At 38.2% G+C, this 21,407-nt stretch overlaps 1 protein-coding gene across 8 annotated transcripts in view; it reads left to right on the forward strand.

The window, feature by feature from the left end:
• The window catches only part of cadpsa (Ca2+-dependent activator protein for secretion a), a 151,228-nt gene that overhangs the window by 68,889 nt on the left and 60,932 nt on the right, over nucleotides 1-21,407 (forward strand). For all 8 annotated transcript variants that reach the window (XM_077203229.1, XM_077203231.1, XM_077203230.1 and 5 more), the window contains exons 5-11: nucleotides 1,682-1,762; nucleotides 1,918-2,151; nucleotides 4,606-4,727; nucleotides 11,109-11,220; nucleotides 13,478-13,614; nucleotides 17,434-17,500; nucleotides 21,107-21,215. In XM_077203229.1, coding sequence (XP_077059344.1) covers nucleotides 1,682-1,762; nucleotides 1,918-2,151; nucleotides 4,606-4,727; nucleotides 11,109-11,220; nucleotides 13,478-13,614; nucleotides 17,434-17,500; nucleotides 21,107-21,215 — 862 coding nt within the window. The remainder of the gene's footprint in view (nucleotides 1-1,681; nucleotides 1,763-1,917; nucleotides 2,152-4,605; nucleotides 4,728-11,108; nucleotides 11,221-13,477; nucleotides 13,615-17,433; nucleotides 17,501-21,106; nucleotides 21,216-21,407) is intronic.

Here is a 21,407-nt window from a genome sequence, read left to right on the forward strand (position 1 = left end):
TCTTTCCTCATTTCGCCGGTGACGCATGCCCACGGGGGGCGGGGGCGGGGTAGCTTTCTTACAACGTAAAGAAAGCTAGCCGCGGTTTTGATGCTGGCCCGTTTCCCTGACGACTCGCGGGCAGAAGGGGGAGATCCACAGAGCTCGCCCAATCCTCACTGTCCAACGCGGGGATATAGCAGCTGGCCTCCTCTACAGATGCAGCTATCTCGTCGTCATTAATGGCGGAAGCTCGGGCGCGGCGGCCGTTGTCCGTCAGTGAGCGACTTGATTGAAGCTGGTGAAGCTGGCGGGCGAACCGGCGAGCTTTCACGGCTGGAGAAGGATCGGGGACCCGCTGAGTACGGCGCTTTGCGGCGCGGCACTACAGCGGGCGGGAGTCTCACTCACCATGGCAATAGCTGGCCTCCTCTACCGATGCAGCTATCTTATCGTCACTAATGGCGGAAGCGGCGGCGCGCGGCGGCCGCTGTCCGTCAGTGAGCGACTCGATTGAAGCTGGTGAAGCTGGCGGGCGAACCGGCGAGCTTTCACGGGCTGGAGAAGGCTCGAGGACCCGCTGAATACGGCGCTTTGCGGCGCGGCACTACAGCGGGCGGGAGTGCAGACTCGGAGAAAAAATGCCCGGCAAGTCCTCAGAGTCACCATGGCAATAGTTCCACAGGAACGAAGCGTCTTCAAAAAGACGCTGCTCTTTTAGATAAAGAGAGAGAGAGAGAGAGAGAGAGTGTGAGTCGCGACGGCGAACACACACTCTAGCAGTGAAAAAGGATATTAACGCCGGAAAGCGTAGCAGGTACGGCGGCTGAAGGCGGCGAGGTGAAGGCCAGCGCCTTCAGGCTCGAAGGCTCGTCCCGCAGAAGGCTTACTATCAGACGGCGCGGCTTCTCACTCTGGATCCAGCGATGCAGTAGTGCTTCGCTGAAGAGATGAAAATCAGTTTGTATCAGCCTGTCGAGCGTATTTATAGGCCAAGGCCACGCCTATTCTGGCGGGACGTGACGAAATGGGCGCGAAGCACCCCCATTGGATGTCACGTCACGCAGGGCCTCTCTCGATAGGCTTGCTGCTGTTGCCGCAGGGCAGCCAATAGGCGCACATTAAAGGCGCCTATGTCTGCACGCTGCCGCACAGCGTTTTACATTAATCAAAATTAAAGGATAATTTTTGGCTTCAATATCTCGTGGAAAAGAGGTTTTCCCCATAGCGTAAGATATTACGCAGTACGAGAGATACTCTCGTAAGAGAACTCTAATTTATTCCTGTAATGGCAAAGCTGAATTTTCAGCATCATTGTCCTGTTTTCAGTGGCACATGATCCTTCAAAACATTTCATATTATCATTACTATTATTATTATTATTATTATTATTATTATTATCATCAAACATTTCATATTATTATCATCAAACATTTCATATTATCAACTTGGTAAAAAGTTGTGCTGCTTAATATTTTTGAAGAGAATGTGATACATTTTTGGATGATTTTTTTATTTAATTTTTTCGGCTCTGATCTATATGGGCCTTTTGTCAATGGTTAATAAATTGTTCTTCATGTATATACAGTGAACATTTAAAAAAGTTTACCTTTCAGTTGAACTTTGATATTTTGTCACGATTTATTGTATTCCAAAAGTTGGAATGTCAGTTTAAATGCATTAAAATGTTTGTGTTTTACAGCTGGATAATCCTGATGAACAGGCTGCCCAGATTAGAAGAGAGCTGGATGGACGACTCCAAATGGCTGATCAGTTCACAAAAGTATGTGTTACAATCTCAGACAATTACGCATTAAGCTGTGGTATACTGTTCTTTGTAGGCTTACAAAGTACCATATTTCAAAGCACAAAATGTCCCGATGTCTTGTTTTTTCCCTCTTGGCAAGATTTTTTTTTCTCTCTTAACACCTTGAATAGGCTGGCAGGTTCCCTAAGTTTGTGTCCAGGGACATGGAGGCCATGTACATTGAGGAGCTGAAGTCTTCCGTAAACTTGCTGATGGCCAATCTGGAGAGCATGCCAGTGTCTAAAGGTGGAGAGTTCAAACTACAGAAGCTCAAGAGAGGCCACAACACCTCCATCATTGACATGGGCCAAGAGGACGAGAATCAGCTCTCCAAGTCTGACGTAGTTTTGTCTTTCACTCTGGAGGTACTTGTTCCTGGTTAGCATTGTGGCCTGCATTTCGGTTAACATGTTCAAATAATGTTTTGGTCGAAACATGACCTCTTTAAACTCTAAATCCCTATTTTTTTTTCAACTCTCTTTGTTGATTTATTATTTTTTTCTGTATATCCATATTAAATTTAGGTGTAGTTAGCTAAATCACAAAGGACTAAATAAAATAATGTTAAAAAGAATATTTAGGTATTCCTACTGAGGTGTAATTCTATCTTTCAAAAGACCCCTGAGAAAAACTAATTTAGGTAATGAGGTAATTTTCTCATGTTTATTTTTTTTTTTTTAACCAAAGTCGTGCATCTGTGAAATGCATCTGTGAAGTGCAAAATACCCGTCAGAATAGGTTTATATATACAATATACTGCATGCAAGATCATGTACATTAGTGTTTGAAATTTGGGCTGTTGTTACCTAGTGTTTAAAGAGTTTCAAAATTTAAAATGATTTTTCCTTAATTGAGATACACAAAACTCACAAATGTATCTCTCCCATTATTTTTGGCCTTGTTTCAGATCTTTTTATAACATGGAATTTTCCAGGAAACCACATCTCATTGCCCATTCTTTGTATGAGCATATGAAACAAACACAAACTCAGCATCAGCTCTTTCCTTTTCACCACTATCTTGTTGTATCTTGTGATTTGATAGACATTGATTGGATAATTGAATCTGTGATGGTTTTGACATTTCATTACTGACTTAACATTCGTGATTTTTGTGTTATTATTTATTGGGTAATAATGTAATTTGCACAGTTATTGCTTTGAAAATCTCATTACAACATGTTGCATATCACTGTCAAATATAACACCATGTTGGTGCATTAGTGGTATACTGGTCTTTGATTTGCAGAGAGTGACAAATTGAAAATGTCATCTTCTCTTCATTGTCAGGTTTAAAAGAGGACAGGAGAATTCTGAATTTGTGTGTCCGTGTGTGTGTAGGCAGGCCTTACTTAGCATAAGCCACAGAGAAAATCCTGAGTAGTACTGACAACCTGCTATAAAGCCAGCTTTAATCAAGTGACAGTATCTGAGAGGAGATATTCCCTGAAGAAGAGAGCAATAAAACCATGTGATGTATGTCGTGTGTTAACAGCTCGTTCCCCTTTAACGGATACCTTTGTTATGACGGCTTTATCTGACACATCTCCCATCCTCTCTCCTCATGCACGGCTGCTGTGTGTGTCTGTGTGTGTGTGTGTGTGTGTGTGTGTGTGTGTGTGGGTTTGGATGAAGGTGAAACTTATCTCAAATGCCAAAGGATTAGTTCACCCAAAAATGTATCATTTATTCACCCTCATGTTGTTCCGAACCCAAATTACTTTTATTTCTACCAGAGAAAATAAATTGAGAACTTCTGAATAATGTGTTTTTCCACATGCAATTACAATGATTGGGGACTGGAGCTTTTAAACTTCAAAAAAGACAGTAATGAGTCAGTCATGTCGCGATGAACTTTAATCACCTGACTCTTCTCAGGTCGATTTTTCATTGCTGTTACCCCCATTACACTCAGACCACAATTTAAGAGAAATTAGGAAAAATATGGATTATAAAAAATATTTGGCTAAATTTAAAACAATATTTTATACTGGAAATTATTTGTCAATAAATTTTTTAATTTATTTTTAGAAAAAGTATTGCTTTCTTTGGCAAAACCAATTTTGTTTTTGTCATTATGGATCTGGGTCTCATCCACTAAGCATGTATATGCACAAATTTGTGCATGAAATCTGCGTAGGAACGTTTTCACAAACAAATAATGATTCACCAAAAACTTTCATACTAAAATTTATTCTAAATGTATCAAAAATGTAGGAAAAACTAATACCACATATACACAAAAAGCACTTTCTCTGTGGGGTCTTGTAATTGTGTTTAGAAGTTATAGCCTAATTCATCTGAACACGACTATATTATATTGTATTATATTATATTATATTTTATTATAAATAAATAATTCAATTTAATTGAATCTTAAATATATTTCATCATATTTATAGGTACAGTGAAAGAGTAAGAAAAGCTGCGGTATAGCTTCAGCTGCGAGGTTTCTCTGAATAACGCAGATTTATGCATATGTACAGCTGGCTAATCAGAGATCTGTAATCTGGGTCTGTATAAAAGGTGTTTAAACCGGTTTTGAGAATGACACACTTGGGATTGCTCGAGGTTCTGACTTGAGAGCTTCTGCAGAGAGTGGCATATGTTTGGCGAGAGTGACGAAAGCCTTTAAAGGAAAGGTTGTGTGGAATTCCCTTTATATGGAGATGGTTGGGTGAGTTTTATGCTAATGACTAACCTTGTGCACGTGGCAGCTCATTTATAATACTCCAAATTCACTAACATTAGAACGATGTTAAGAACAAATTCATGTGCGTGCGTTGGAAATTAGGAAATCTCCTGTTGTTTTCCCCACAGGTGGTGATTATGGAGGTACAAGGTCTGAAGTCTTTAGCTCCTAACCGGATTGTTTACTGCACCATGGAGGTGGAAGGTGGACAGAAACTTCAGACTGACCAAGCAGAGGCTTCCAAACCAACGTAAGTCTTACATAAAAATCTTTGCAAGCATTTTGTTTTTGTATGATCTCTGCATCAATATTATACTGCATCCAGCTTCCCTTCTCAGCAGAAGTTCACGCACTGAGGAAGTTTTGAAGAGTCATAACCTTTTACACTGTCATTTGTTCGCGCCACCAGACCTCGAAAGTTGCTGTCTGGAGTAAATGATTATCTTACAGACTAATTAAATCAGTCAATGTACACTAACCTAAACAAACCTGTCGAGGTTTTATTGCTTGTCGTCAGGCACATTCTCACTGAACCGTTCATGTTATTCAGAGCTGGAGGAACTTAATCTTAAATCCCATCAAATGCTGTTTGCTGAAGCTGTGTGTGTGTGTGTGTGTGTGTGTGTGTGTGTGTGTGTGTGTGTGTGTGTGTGTGTGTGTGTGTGTGTGTGTGTGTGTGTGTGTGTGTGTGCGTGATATAGCTACATGATCAGTTGATCTTATTGTGTACACAGTTGGCTCATTCTGTTTGTGGTGAGATGTAACGCTTAATGATGAAGTAACAATTCTGGGCATGTAATCAACACTTAGGAAAACCGTACGCTGATCAGATTATTCAATTACACATCACATTTGTTTGTGTATGAGGAGACTAATTCAAGGGTAAGAAAGAGAGGAAACACACACATACGCAGAAAAACGAATCCCCACACCTTTTACTGAACATGCACCCACTTCTTTTGTCAGCTTACACTCTTAATCGTTTCGCATGCTGTATGATTTTTGCCACATTTTGCCTTTAAGTTAAATTCTTACTATCAAAATTGCGTTCACTCTGAAAAATAACCAGTCAACTATGAAAGCCTGTTTCTATGTCAGAGTACATGCAACTATATATCTCGCAATTGCAACTTTGTTTCTTATAGCTGATCTTATACCTTGCAATGTGACTTTTTATCTCACAATGTGACCTGATATCTCTCTTGCAATTGTAATTGCGACTTTGTTTCTCTATAACTGACTTTACAGTATGTCAGAATGTGACTTAAGCATTTACATTTATAAAAATGACAACTGTCAAATAGAAAAAGCCATGTACCTAGTTTGCAACATTTATATAGGTGGAAAGTGTCAAATTGACCCAGGGTCTCCCAGTAGAATATTGCCTAGAACATCAACACTCCCTCCACCAGCTTTCATCTTCCCACAGCACATCCTGATGACATTACTTCCCTAGGTAAATGGCGCACACGTACACAGCTGTCCATCATCACCATCATTAAAATTTTGTGACTTGTGCCACGGTTGTAAGTTCGGACCTGACAGGATAGCTTTTGTTGCCCTTACGCATCAATAAATCTTGGATGCCCAACATCCTGTCGCCGGTTTGTGGTTTGTACCTCCTTGGACCATTATTGGTATGTTCTTACCACTGCTGGCGTTGTTAGAGTATCTCAGGTCTTTACTCCTGCCCATTTCTCCTGCATCCAACACGTTAGAACTGATTGTTTGCTTACTATATAATCAAAGCAGAGTCGCAGACCTTGACTTGTTACATTTTGTGTAAATGACAATGTCAGAATGTGACAGAGAGAGTGATCATGTAAAATGCCTAGTCAACGCTGTCAATCGTGACAACAGTCTGCAAAGATGAATATGGCACAGCATGACATACAAGACAGCTGATGTGCCTTGGCTTTTGCCCACAATTTTCACTGAGGTCACATCATATAAGCTGACAAGCAACAATTGTAAAACACAGGGGGAAAAAAACTGCATGGCGATGGCCTAACCCAAAGGCCTGCACTTGTATGAAAGTGGAGTGGTTATGATGAATGAAAAAAAGCTATTTTTCAAATCATAATTTAGTCTGATCAAGTCTGCCAGATTGGTCCTGTGTTTGAGGGCTCAGATTGTAGGATGTGCTTTTCAGGCAGCAGTTTTTAGAGATTGAATGCTTTCATGACCCCCTCTTGAACCAACCTTACATAAAAACTAAGAAAATGAAAGGGTTGTTGATTGTAGTAGGTCATGTATCAAACTCTGCATTTGTTTTTGGGAAGCAGAACTTTGGATTTTAGTGATTCTCAGGTCGTGACCCAAACATATGTATGCTCTAAATGAATCATTGAAAAAAAACATGATTGAAAATATGATAAAAAACATGATCGAAAATATGCGAGTTCACTTGCAATGAGGGCGAAAATGGTTTTAGTTTGTGCTGCTGATCACAATGTGTTTAACTGGGAAATCATTTTTCTTTATTAATAATCATTTGTAATATAAAAAGTAAACGTATATGTTTCAAACACAAACCTCTCGTGTTTTGAAAAGAAGGTAGTGGTCTTATGTGACTGGTCTTGTTTCTGCTCTATTGTGTCACAGTATTGTAGCTCTAGGCACTGTGGATTACATAACAAGGAGAGCTTTGCTGAGGAGTGTGTGTGTGTGTGTGCGCGTGTGTGTGTGTGCGCGTGCACACTTTGTGTGTTACTTGTGATATAGATCAGTAATATAGATTAGTGTTTCTCTACCACAGGGTTTGGGCTTTTAATGCAATGAACCTCTGACCAAATCTTTGTGGGTCAGTGTATATTTGTATGTTTGTGGTATAGATGGTGTTTATGTTCAGGCTATTATTTGGGAATCACACATGCTCACTAACAGCTACTTTAACACTTTATACAAATAATATGACAGGCTAATAATATTCTTTGAGCAGAAATGAATAGTTTATTTAAATTAGTTTTTATTAATTTAATTAATTTTAATTACTATTCAGATTTTAAATTCTTGCAGAGGACAGCTTAGAATAAAGATATATATATACGAATGGATGATGCTCAATAATGTTTTGTAATGCATCTTTCTATTTGATTTTGTTTATCGTACAACAATTAGACAAAAAAATTCTCAGGATATTGATTCCCTTTTATAATGTCAAGAGAGGATAGCTGGTCCAGGGGCACACAGACATGGCCGGTTTTTAGTGTGTACAGTGTGACTGAGGCTCAAAAGTGAGAAATGAGTCATTCTCATTCCATTTAGCATCATACAATATTGATGCGGTGTATATGGAAATGTAAGCTCTTCTGCTGCCACCTACAGGCTTTATTAGTACTAGCAACTCTATGCACTGTGATACAGTGAATTTCATTTGCATGCAAATGAATACAGGCATATGGCTCGATCTCTGGCAACACTGATATGACTACCAGAAAGAAGCATTTGTTCAGATTTCAGATTATGCAGAATATGTTATATAGCCAGATACATTTTTCCAAAAATAGTATAATAAAAGATTTTTTGTGTTTCCCGTGTGAAAGTTTGAAAATATACACTGATATGGCTAATCTGAGATATCATAACAGTTCAAATGAGTCTCATGCAGGCAAACATAGAACTCAGTGACTTCCACTCCTCTCATTTGTCAATTTCTGAAAGCAACATGTAATTTATGGTAAAACACAGAGATGAAACTTCAATAATATCTGCATATTGGGTTTTTATTTGGTCAGAAAAACATAAAAATAAAGTTAAAAATTAAAATTTTTACATCAACATTACTGCTTGTATGCTTGAAGTCCAGTTAAAGTCAATCTCAACAGAACACGGGCATTAATAAGACAATACATTAATCTTCTGTCTTGCTGTCATGATTTACCCATGTTCTGGGAACTGTTTTTAGAATTGAAATGGTGATCTAATAACAGTGAGTTTTTATTATTATTAAATGAACATGCCAGGCCTTGAGCACTTTAATCTGCTGAAAATATGTACAAGACATGTAGCCAATGTCGGTGATGTGAGTGCTTGTTCTTCTGTGTGCAAATGGTCACATAGTAATGTGTGTGTGTGTGTGTGTGTGTGTGTGTGTGTGTGTGTGTGTGTGTGTGTGTGTGTGTGTGAGAGTCAGAGACACATGAACCTTAATAACAGGTTTAATAGCGTTCTGAAAGACTCCTCAGTGAGTGGCAGAACAAGATTTGTTCTCACACATGCACAGTTGCAAACACAGACATTTACAGCTTGTGGTCATATCAATGTCATCAAACAGCTGCTCTTTTCTAGGCAGAGGATCTGATGCCAGATTGTTATGAGGACATTCACATTCATGATTTACCAAGTAGACTAACCAAAACCAATACTCCCTGACATCTCAAAATGCGTATGCGTGTGCGTGTGCGTGTGTGTATGCATGTATATACAGTGCTGGTCAGAATTGTGTGTGTGTATAAGTTTGGGGTCAGTAAGATATTTTTATTGTTGTTTGAAGGAAATTAATACTTTTATTCAGCAAGGATGCATTAAATTGATCAAAAGTGACAGTCAAGACTCTTACAGTACGTTGTAAAAAAAAGCTGTTCTTTTGAACTTTCTGTTCATCAAAGAATCCTGAAAAAAAATTATCATAGTTTCCACAAAAATGGCTCAATGATTTCTGAAAGATCATGTGACACTGAAGACTGAAGTACAGGCTGCTAAAAATGCTGTGTTGTCATCACAGAAATAAATGACATTTTAAAATATTTTAAAATTGAAAACAGTTATTTTAAATTGTAATAATATTTCACAATACTATTGTTTTTACTTTATTTTAATCAAACAAATGCAGCCCTGGTAAGCATAAGAGACTTAAAAAACCTGTATAGATGGACAGATAAATAAATGGATGGATGGATGGATAGAGTAGATAGCTAAATGATAGATATATAGATATATAGATAGGTATATAGATGGATGGATGGATGGATGGATAGATCGATAGATGGATGGATAGATAAATAGAGAGAAAGAAATTGATTAGGTAAAATATATCATCTACTGTGCCAAAGGCGGTTGGTGAAACTAAACAGCAGTTCACAGTACACATGCTGGGCGCAGTGACTGTAGCCTTCAAGCTCACAGCAAGTCCTAGTAAAAAACGTTTTTCATGATCTTGTATTAATGGCATGCTTGCTAACAGCATTCATAATTTCTTCCAAAGAGTTTGTTTCAACGCCGTGAGCCAAACATTTATCAGGCATCTCTCCTGAGACGCTGATGTGAAAGAAGGTTGAACGGCACTATACACTGACACAGCAAAGACACATTCACAAACATATATAAAGACACAGCGTCCATGTACCCTCAGGTTCACCCCAGGCATTCTACAGGGAGCCAGACTCAGAAGGGGGTTGCCATGGAGACCCGTTTACTGCTCTCTGTTCCCCCAGAGCACTGTGGCCTGATGATTGCCCCCCTCATCTCAAGGGATCACAACACACACACACACACACACACACACACACACACACACACACACACACACACACACACACACACACACACACACACACACACACGTGCGTGCACGCACGCTCACACTTACACACATGCATCACAATTACTTTCATGTGCACACAGTCACATCAAAACACACACATACTCTGTGTATTTCCACACAAGCCAACAAAGCCACAGTACTTGTCCTGTTTATTCAGTCTTTCTGCTCAAAATAAAAGGCAGTGGATGATCCATTTAGAGGTAGACATGCATACTAGCTCAGATTTACCGTTTTTAGCTGTTATTAATAGACATTGTAGATTCAGGCCAGATCCAATCCAATATCTCTCACATTCTTAATGTGTGCTCACTGCCATCGTAATGTAATAATCAATTATGATGACTATATATAATAATGAATAATAATGTGTTACAGAGACAGAGATTGCACAGTTACATTATATAATCCTCGGTCCTACTTTATATTAAATGTCTTTAACTACTAACATTTTAAGTAATCGTTTGATACAATGCACTTAGTCTGTAAATACAAAACACCATTTATTTTTATTTGTTATCTGTAATAAATTTCTGCAGTTATTACATCTATAATTACACTGTTGACCCTTCACTTGCACCTTGACCTAATCGTACCCAAAACTTAATCGTACCACCAAACCTGTCATTGACCTTACCCGTGTTCCACCTCAATAACAGTAAAAGTATTTTGCAATACAACATGTACAAAATAAGTACATTGTATCTAAGTTTAAAAAAAATGGAAAAAAACATTTTTATGGAAGTACATAGTATTTAAAGCCACCTAACCTAAAGTGTGGTGCTTATTTCTTATTAAATCAATAATACAATTTAAATAATTTAATCCAAAACTCCAAAATTAATCCAAATTTAATCCAAAGTGTTAATGTAAAATATGATTTGGTCAACATAATTTACTTTAAGGTTGCGGTCAGTAAAATTCAGCTGGGACAATACACATGAAGTGATAGTAAAGTCATTTTCATGTTTACAAAAAATGTTGATTTCAAATAAAAGACTTATATACTCTCTCTCTCTCTCTCTCTCTCTCTCTCTCTCTCTCTCTCTCTCTCTCTCTCTCTGTTTCTCTCTCTCTCTCTCTGTTTAGTTGGGGTACACAAGGAGACTTCACCACCACTCACCCACTTCCAGCTGTAAAGGTGAAACTCTTCACGGAGAGTACAGGAGTGCTGGCACTGGAGGACAAAGAGCTAGGACGGGTCAGACACACACACACACACACACACACACACACACACACACACACACACACACACACACACACACACACACACACAGGGGTTAAAGTGGGCCGGAACGATCCGGAACTGCGTTCCGGCACCTCACATAAATTATTAAATAAATAGATTCATTAAACTCAACGAATCTCGCTGGTCCCGAGATGGGCCAAGTGACCGACCAACCTCGCTTCCTCCCGCGGAACGCGAGCGATTACAAATGCGTGAAATGCACTCACGGTGGTTGAGCGCAGTAAAGTTAGCAAAGTTAGTTTGAGGTTCGATATTTCACCGGACATTTGTTTTCCCTTGCCACTGTTCTATAGGGTCGGCAGTCTTTCAAAGAGATTTAATAGCAGGATTAGTTTTAACATTATGTAACCATTATCGACATTAAATATTCGTTCAAAATCACCTACGTGCATTAATGCTGCATATTTATACCTGAGAATGCTTTGACGCGTTTCCTCAAAGGCATGCCTAAAGGAACGTCTGCCAATTCCACCAACTGCGGTAGCCTATCATTTGTATTATTTAAAATTACTTTTCAAATTCAAAAGCTTGTAGAAGGTTCGCAATGCTGATTTGGTAACCTTGAGTAAATTAACCTATCTAAGAAAATGCTTCATAAAACTCATCAGTTGAGCCTATGTTTACTTTCTTCACTGACACAGACGAAAATGAAAAGACTATCAGTCAAAGTTCAGCTTTAGGAGTGGAAGAAATAGACTGAGAGAAAAAAGATAGATTAAGATGAGAGAGCAGAGCAGGTATTGACAAATAATCTAATGCACACTGACATGGTTTTAAAGCTATTTATTATCCCTTTTTTGGCCTTCAAAAGTCTTAAATTGCACATATGTAGGGCCTATGTCAGAGAAATCAAAATTTTCTCTTGGGAGCATTCCCCTGAACCCTCCTAACTACCTCACATTTAAATGCACATGGCTGTCTGGCTACAGTGCCAGGGCTCAATTTTTGTCCTAGTGTTCAGCAATTTTAACATAGTATTGTCATCATATCAGTAATGATGGACCAAAATAAAACCATTCAAATATCAAGTAAATAAGTATTGTGATACTTGGTGCCACAGTGACACTCTTGTCCCAAAAAGTATTGCTATACCACGATACTCAATATGTTGTCCCACGGTGAGTCATTTTCCCTGTTGCACCTACACAAAATTTGACGGTTCCCCCACCTACCAAATCTCACTTTAACCACTGCACACACACACACACACACACACACACACACACACACACACACACACACACACACACACACACACACACACACACACACACACACACACACACACACACTGAACCATCACAGCTCATACTCACACAGCTCTTTAAGCAGTCAGCACTGATCTGATATCAGTTCTGCCATCAGGAGGTAATCAGCACTAACATGATTTTACTAAGTTCTCCAAAATGAGCTGCCCCCCATGTGCCTGTAGCTGTTCTAATGGATTTGAACCAGTGCGATCAATGAGGCACAGAGTTTCTCTTTTCCTCTCTCTATCACTCATTCTCTCTAAACAATAATCTTGCACCGATATAAAAACAGAAAGATAAGGTGCTGATGTCGGCTCTTATGCAAATTATAGATTTCTTCAAAATAATAGGATCCGATGTGCGTTGAATCAGAGCACTGGTGGAAATGGATATTACTTGAAATTGGCACTGTCCCACTTTTAATTTTTTATTTTAATTTTCCCATATTTGAGCTAGCTGTGTAATAAATACGGTAAGACCACAAATGAAAATGCTTCTATTTATTTATAATTATTGTAATTTAAAAAAATAAGGGAACACTTTATTTCGATGGTGCAATTTAGACATTCTACGTACCAACTTTGCAACTACATGTCAACTACCAGGACAGGCATTAGAGATTTAGTAGACTGCCTGCTTAATATCGGCTAACACTTTATTTTGATGGACCCCATCAGACATTCAACTGACTAGGCCTATAAGTAACTTGTCAACTACATGTCAACGTACTCTACTAACCCGAACCCCAACACCTACCCCTAATAGCCTATAACAATCTACTAATACACAATTGATATGTTGTTGACAAGTTACTTATAGTAGAAAGGGTAAAGTGGACCATCGAAATATGTAAGAAAATAATTGTATGTCTTAGTATTTGGTATGTCCCCTTTTGCTTTAATGACTGCCTAGAAATAGTGCAGTGATTGTTGTTATCTGTCATAATGTGATTTCAGGTTGTGTTACATCCAACACCCAACAGTCCCAAACAGTGTGAGCTCCATAAAATGACTGTTGCCAAAGGTTGCCCAGACGACCTAAAGATCAAATTGGCTGTCCGAATGGACAAACCACAGAACATGAAGCACTGTGGGTAAGTGGCATCTGTATGTTCATTTTTGATTTTGCTTGTGTGTACCGCTTTTTTTATTTTTTATAATTTGTTTGTTGTTGAAGGAATCTGCTAGCATGGACAGTCAACTTTACATTGACACATACACTTAATAGATATAATCTACACAGACTCAGGACAACCATTCCACGAACACTTTCTTCTGTCATTACCAGCAACAGTTATTCACTCTTGCTGCATCCCAATTCCCATACTATCCATCCTAAATTGTATTCGGAATGAGAATTAGTGTGTCCAAAATCATAGTATGTTGAAATTAGTATTTAAAAGATACCCCTATTTCCGGTTATGATAAAAAAAAATTAAAAACTACAAACATGGCGGATGTGCGAGACTGACAGTTAAGGGATTTGAGTGATTGAGAATCAGTAAACATGATAAATATGTACTCTATAAATATGAATGCAGTGTTATCCACATTATAATTAATCTGTAACAAACTGTAAACTTTTATAAAGATAAATTTGGTCGTTAACTTTTATGCAATCACATAAGGAGAGTTCTCAGCATGAAAGACCCATGACTGGCAGATCAACATGCTAATTCATTTCTCTCTGATACGAGATTGAATGTAGAGGATTGTAACTGAAAAGATGATTGACAGGGCAGTTTCAACCGTAACAGGATGCACTTAACAAAGCGATAGAGTGGTACTTTAAAAACACAATTATGATGAAGTAGTATGTCCCAAAGCTTGACTACTTTTTTTTTTACACACTCAAAATGATGTACTTTTTCTTTACAAAAATAATTGGGAAGCTGAATCGGTGTCTGGTCCAATGAGGAGTGTGTGACCTCACCACTATTCTGATCTTATGGCTCCATCTGGTGGACTATGTAACACATTATTATTAACTCCAGAAGGATGTGATGAACCTTGAGATCTGTGCAGTATATCCTGTACAAATTTTTTTTTTAAATCAATAGATTTATTTAGCAAAATTGTGTAAGATAATGCAATGATGTAAAATATTTATTTTATTTTTTTCAGTGTATTATTCATTTATTAAATGTATTTTTTTTTTACTTGGAAAAAAAAGAGTAAAAACCCGGAGTTGTTCACTTCCTCCGATTTTTTCGTTTCTATGACAACACTTTGAACGCTGAAATTAATCTACAGCTGTCAGTTGGTATAAGTAAGAGCTCTGTAAGTTGTTTACCTCCATTATTATGGTAATGTTATGTGGTTTGAGATATGAGGTAGATTAACGCTATCTCTCATTCATGTGTTTTGAAGGAGGCGTGGCTTTGAAGACCTTGTGAAGGGAGGTTGGGATCTCATGTTTTGAAAGCTAACTTGCTATTGCTAGCCTCTCCGCAATTGCCTACCCTACCTTTAATCATATTTATCAACAGTCATTGTGGATGTCCCTTAAGCTAGATATTTTAACAACATAAGCTGAAAATTGTATGCTCTTGCTGTTTCCAGACAGAAGCATAGAACAGTTCAGATGTTCTTATCCAGACTATGTTGTTATCTTTGAGATAGAGGAGGGGTTTTGGCTCAGTGGCTGTTTTCTGATTGGCTCACACTTACCCATATGTGTTCTGTATGGCTGTCTGTGCACCTGTCTCCCAGAAACCTTATGCATAGCAACTGTTCTGCATCACCGAATCGGTTTATTCACACCTCTATTTATTCTTTATTAGCTATTAATAAGACATGGAAAAGTGATAGAAGAGAGGAAAACAGGAAACAAATCAGAGGAAAAAAATGATGATCGTGTATACCGTCCCTACCACTCACCCAACCCTTAACTATAACTACTAACTGGTCTTAGACTGCTGGCCTCAGACTGCTGTGATGTATGGCTCTGCATCTCTGCAGTTGGTTATTATTGTCAGAGCCGGCTTCAGACTGCGCTCAGCAGGGGGGCATTTATATTCGATGGGTGGGCACTAGGTATGGGGACTTTTTTTCGGATATCAGATATCCTATATTTATTATTGCTACTGCCTTTTCTGTTAGCTATTACCATGAAGTGATGCAACCCATACAATAAACACATAAACCATTACACATTGTTGCAAAACGTGCAACTCTTAAGAAATTTGATTAAATAAGGGTTAAATAGGCCTATAAAAAAATTGCAAGACCGACTCTGACCACAGCTTTATTATAAACAAAGCTAACAAACATGCACACAGTCTCTCACTGACAGGATAGTAGTTTAACTGCTATCTCACTGGCGGAAGAGAGAAAAAAAAGCTACACATCTTTATTCTGCTTTGCAACATAAGCGTTTACAGTAGCCTACTATTAAAAAAGCATCATGTAGTTACCTTTATCAAAACAGTTTATCAGTTTTCATCTGTTTGCTTTGTTTTGAATGCAGCCAGGAATCTCGCGCCGACTGAAAGTCATTTCATTCATGTATTAACGTGCAAGTGATTGAGGGGGGCCGCAGGGGGGTTTCCTCACAGCTCCACACTGTGGTTTTATGTTGGCTTTATTATATTTTCAGCTAAATGAGCAGTTTGTAGACATATATTTTTATTATTTCTCACTGAAATGTGAATTAAATTAAACTGATATTATTTTGTAAATTATATCATAATTCAATTTGGGGGGGGGGGGCATAAAAGACATTTGGGGGGGCATTGCCCCCTAATGCCCCCCCATACCGCCGGCACTGATTATTGTACCCAGAGCAGATCAGTGCAATATACTGTTTTGGCCATTAGGGGGCACTAAACCTACATCTGAAAATCCATGTCTGTTTCTGTGCTTGTTTTAAAACTCTCTCTACTACTAGCTACTAGCTGAAGGAAGACTAGTATGTCATCCTCTATAAATTTGCATTATGTAGAAGGTGTTCTTTTATTTTTTTTTACATTCACATAAAGTTAATAAATCTTAACTGCTTAATTATTTAAAAGTAATACACACACGCACGCACGCACGCACACACACACACACACACACACACACACACACACACACACACACACACACACACACACACACACACACACACATACACTCTCAGAATAAAATGGTACAAAAGCTGCAGCAAGATGGTACCTTTTAAAATAATCTAATATGCACTCTTTTTTATGGAAAAAGATGAACCTATTGAAAGGGTAGGCCTACTTCCCCAGTGATAGCTTTTGTACCTTTTTTTCCTGAGAGTGTACGGTATATGCTCATGTAGGGCAATCTATTCTATATAGCATATTTCAACTGCTTGACTGCTTATTTTGTCACAAAAAATGTATTATCTAACCTTCTAAATATATAATGAAGAGATTATAAACATTAACAACATGAATTTCTATAAAGCTGCTTTGAAACTATTTCTATTGTGAAAAGCACTATATAAATAAATTTAACTCGAACTTAAGGAAATAATTTCAGATATTTATTTTATAAGGGAACTAGCTCATCCTTGATTATTTAACACATTTTTAGTGTCATAGTTGTAGCATTGTTTATGCTTAAACATGATTTTATTTTATTTTGAAAATCTTATTTTATCCTCAACAATCAGACACCTATTGTGTCTGTTTATAGCACATTAATGTCTTCGTCTTTTCATCTTTTATTTTTGTTTGAAACTTTTGTTCACTTTTTTGTGGGCATAAATAATAAAATGAATAAAAATACATTTCTAACCTATATTTACAATCTAAAAATATCCCTGTTGTAATTTACTCAATTTAAATTATTCTGTGATGGAAAGGCAAATTTAGCCCATTATCACCCAAATTAAGAACAACACATCCAGCATGCTATATCTTGACACTATGATGCAACACCTGCTCTGCGTCTCTTCACAGATACCTTTGGGTTATTGGGAAAAACCTGTGGAAAAGATGGAAGAAGAGATTCTTTGTCTTGGTGCAGGTATGTTGCTTTTTTTTCACCTATTTGTGTCACTTCTAATGGAGACTCTTTCCTTCCCATCCCTTCTGATTCAGATTTTTTTTTTTTATCAAGTACTTTCAATTGCATGTGTCAGAATTGCATCAGTGAAGTAGACTAGATTCTCAGCTCTTTCTGAGCACTGCATCAGGAACTTCGCTGGAGCCTTTTTTTATTTCTGTCCCCATTGTTTGCGGTTCAGTCAGCTTCTCTGGTGGGTTGTAACATGTCTGAGAGCTAAAAGTTGACAGGCGGCTTGACAGAGTAAAGGACCAGCACTCGCAGCTAAAAGAGCCCACATCACGCCCACCAGTCGCTCGCAGCTACGGCTACAGCAAGTGACAAACAACAGTCAATACACTGACATTATTTATTTACCTTAGTGTTTGCGTGCATGTGTGTCTGTGTGCTTGCATGCAAGCGAAAAACATAACACAATGCCCTGTTTGTGTTTTCGAATGTCAGTGTGGGTAAGAAAATATGCCAGAATGCGCTTTTCGTGTCCGTGTTTTGTTTTCACACTTTTTATTTGTTTGTGTCCTTTCTACTTTTTTTTTATGTTGTTCTCGTGCTAAATCCTGTACAAGCGTTCACACAAACGTCACCGCATCTAGTCTTTATCTTATAAATGCGAATGTCAACATAAACACATATGTAAACTCCAGATTATATGGCATCTTGCATGTTTTATTTAGATTTTAGAAATAAATGAAATGTTTATGCCACATACACAGAACAAATGTAAAATATTTTTTAAATTCTTCCACCTACTTTTTTTCACCTCCAAAACACAAGGTATACTTAAAACTCTTATAAACCAATTAATGCAATATCCAAAATGAACCAACATTCTTAAACCTAGATATTCTGCAAAGCAATTTCCCACACTGTAAAATATATTTTGCCAACATAAAAAGGTACATCATGTGGTAGGTATCTAAATGAACTGTTTTTTTCTCTCAAAATTATAAAAATACAAACATTATTTAACCGGAATAAATCAACTAATACATTTCAAAGGGTCAGATAATTATTATTACGTTTTAAAATGTAATTTATTCTAAAGATCATTTTCAGCATCATTACTCCGTCTTCGGTGTCACATGATCCGCCAGAAATCATTCTAATATGCTGATTTGGTGCTCAAGAAACATTTCTTAAAATTATTAATGATAAAAACTCTTTAGTTAATATTTTCGTAGAAATCATGATATATTTTCTCTGGATTTTCTGACGAATAGAATATTCAAAAGAACATCATTTTTATTTGAAATAGAATATTTTGTAAGAAAATAAAAGTTGTTACTGTAAATTTTATGCAATTTAATGCATCCTTGCTGAATAAAAGTGTATATATATATATATATATATATATATATACCAAAAAAATGTATGCTCCAAGTCCTATATATAGGCCTATTGAGTGGCCTGTGTTTGATTGACAGATTCTTATTGGCCCTGCATTTAATGTGGGGTTTGTGTTACAGGGCGGGTGTGAGTTCCCTGTTGCATTATTCATAAATAATTACCACGCCATGTAGACCATTTAGGGCTTCTGTTTGACACAGGCTGGCTTTGAAACAAGGTGTCACAAAAAGGTGCTGACAGAGTTCCCCAAGGCTCCGCGGTGCCATTTTATTTCCTCAGTGTTGCTAAACTTCACATAAATAACGACGATATCCACAAGTCTTTCATAGCAACCAAATCGTCTTTCTTTGTGCCTCTAAGTGCTTGTGTTGCCCTCTCAGTAAGTTGACAGCATAAGACCAGCATTATGATTCAAACTGAAGTCTAATTATTTTACGGTTGGTAGGCGATGTGACAAAACAGCGGGCAGACGCTCTGCGCTCTTCCTCTTTCCCCTCATCTCGTGTCCGATGCTCTGGCTCAGGCATGCAGCCTTACGCGTCTGAATATGGTAATGCGTTCGAGTGACCCGGAGGGGCTCGGGTTGTGTGTGTGGCGGGGGGAATCAGGCTTTATATTTCCACTGTTGCATCTCGCGATCGATTCGGACTAGCGTTTTTTCTCCTGCTCTCTCCATCCACAATGCGGTTTGCAGAGCATCGACAAAAACAAGGTTATTTAAAAAGAGCAAATGCATGCAGGGGTAATCAGAAAGCAAAGTCATTTAAAATCCTTTAACTGTCGGTTTGACAGCGGGTCAATGGCCCCACCAGCGACCGCTCCGGCTTCTGACAAGCCCGAACTTCAGTGGATTGATGGGAGGTTGTGTGTGTGTGTATGTGTGTGCGCCCCTGTGACGTCCCGAAGGCACCTGGGTGCCACCAAGCCAGATTGGGGCCCTGAAGCCAGCCCAAGTGCCCGTCACACACATGACATTGAATTTATCGTGTCACTCGGAGTCGGAGTGAGAGAGGGCTGCCACTTTCAGCAGAGGTGACGGAGGCGCTGGATTGGTGTAATTCTGCGCATGGGGTCGGAGAACGTCTTGACAGCAGCGCGTCTGCGTGTGTAGAACGTGCGAAAACGTGTGTATGACTGGCACCTAACCGCACGACTCACATCCAGAGTGACAGCGTGTCATCCCACACTCTTCTGTCAGTCCTGTTTGATTGGCAGGACAAAACCCAAGTCTAACTCCACCCAGTCAGTGACCAACGGCAGCATCCTCATGAGATGCCACCCTCCGTTTGAACCCTATCACTAGCCTGCAGTAGATGTTTCGGTCACACTTTACTACGATTTTTTTTTTTAAATCTTAGGTACAATGTACTTATTGTGTTCTCTAATTGCTGCTGTTGTCTTGGGATATGGGTAAGTTTAGGGACAGGTTTAGTGGTATGGTTGGGTTTAAGGGTGGGTTAAGGTGTCCCACTTCATATTAGGTGTCTTTAACTACTATGATTAAAATTTAATCATTGATACAACGCATTTATTGTGCACATAAATTCAAACCAAAAATTATTCAGACATCAGATATAATTTTGTATCTTTTTTTTAACTAGTGGGTGCAGGACACTGTAGTTCATTTATGTAAGTGAGGATAGCAAAATAAAGTAAACTGTGACTTATTATACCCAAAAATTCTTCATACAGTGGACTACCAGTAAAATGTATAAACATTTGGGACCAAAAATGATTCATACACTTTGACCTGACCATGTTTTGCTTAAGTGTTTTTTCTTTAATTACTAATACAAACTTTTTACACCACAGACTGAACAAAATTAAGCATTGCTTGGTAATTGACCTATCGACCTAAATTGGTATTATCTAATTGTCTACTTAGGTTGAATATCTGTCAGCTGTTAAATTTAATTCATTTTTGTGTCAGTCTAACAGAAGGATTGCCAAAACCAGTGAAATACCAACTGAGTTCTTGTCATATTTTATAACCATTTTCTAAACTATAACAAATAAACTGTGATAATGTGAGAAATGTTGAAGGTGTCTGAATACATTTTGGTTTGACTGTACATGTTTGTACTTATATTAATAAATAAAAAAAGTATAACCGTACCACCAAACATATCACCTACCTCACCCGTATCACCTTAAAAGCAACACAAAAAAAATCCATATAATTAAAATGATGTATGTTTAATATGCCAAAATTCTTTCCAGGTGAGCCAATACACCTTTGCCATGTGTAGCTACAGGGAGAAGAAAGCAGAACCTGTTGAACTTCTCCAACTGGACGGATACACTGTGGATTACACCGACCCTCAGCCAGGTCACCACAGCCAATCAGATTGACACAATCAATGACATCACAGTGAAAAAATGAACTGAAATATAGGCCTCACCTGTTCTATATATCCACCTTATTTGTAACGCAAGAGCAGGTGCGGACATTTGTAACTTGAATGTGGAAGGCTTCCGGTTATTTTAGCTGTACAACTTGATATTGTAAACTGGTATTTAT

The sequence above is a fragment of the Siphateles boraxobius genome, unplaced genomic scaffold (assembly GCF_051911475.1).
Source record: "Siphateles boraxobius isolate OS27281-9 unplaced genomic scaffold, OSU_SipBor_1 5, whole genome shotgun sequence".
Taxonomy (NCBI): Eukaryota; Metazoa; Chordata; class Actinopteri; order Cypriniformes; family Leuciscidae; genus Siphateles; species Siphateles boraxobius.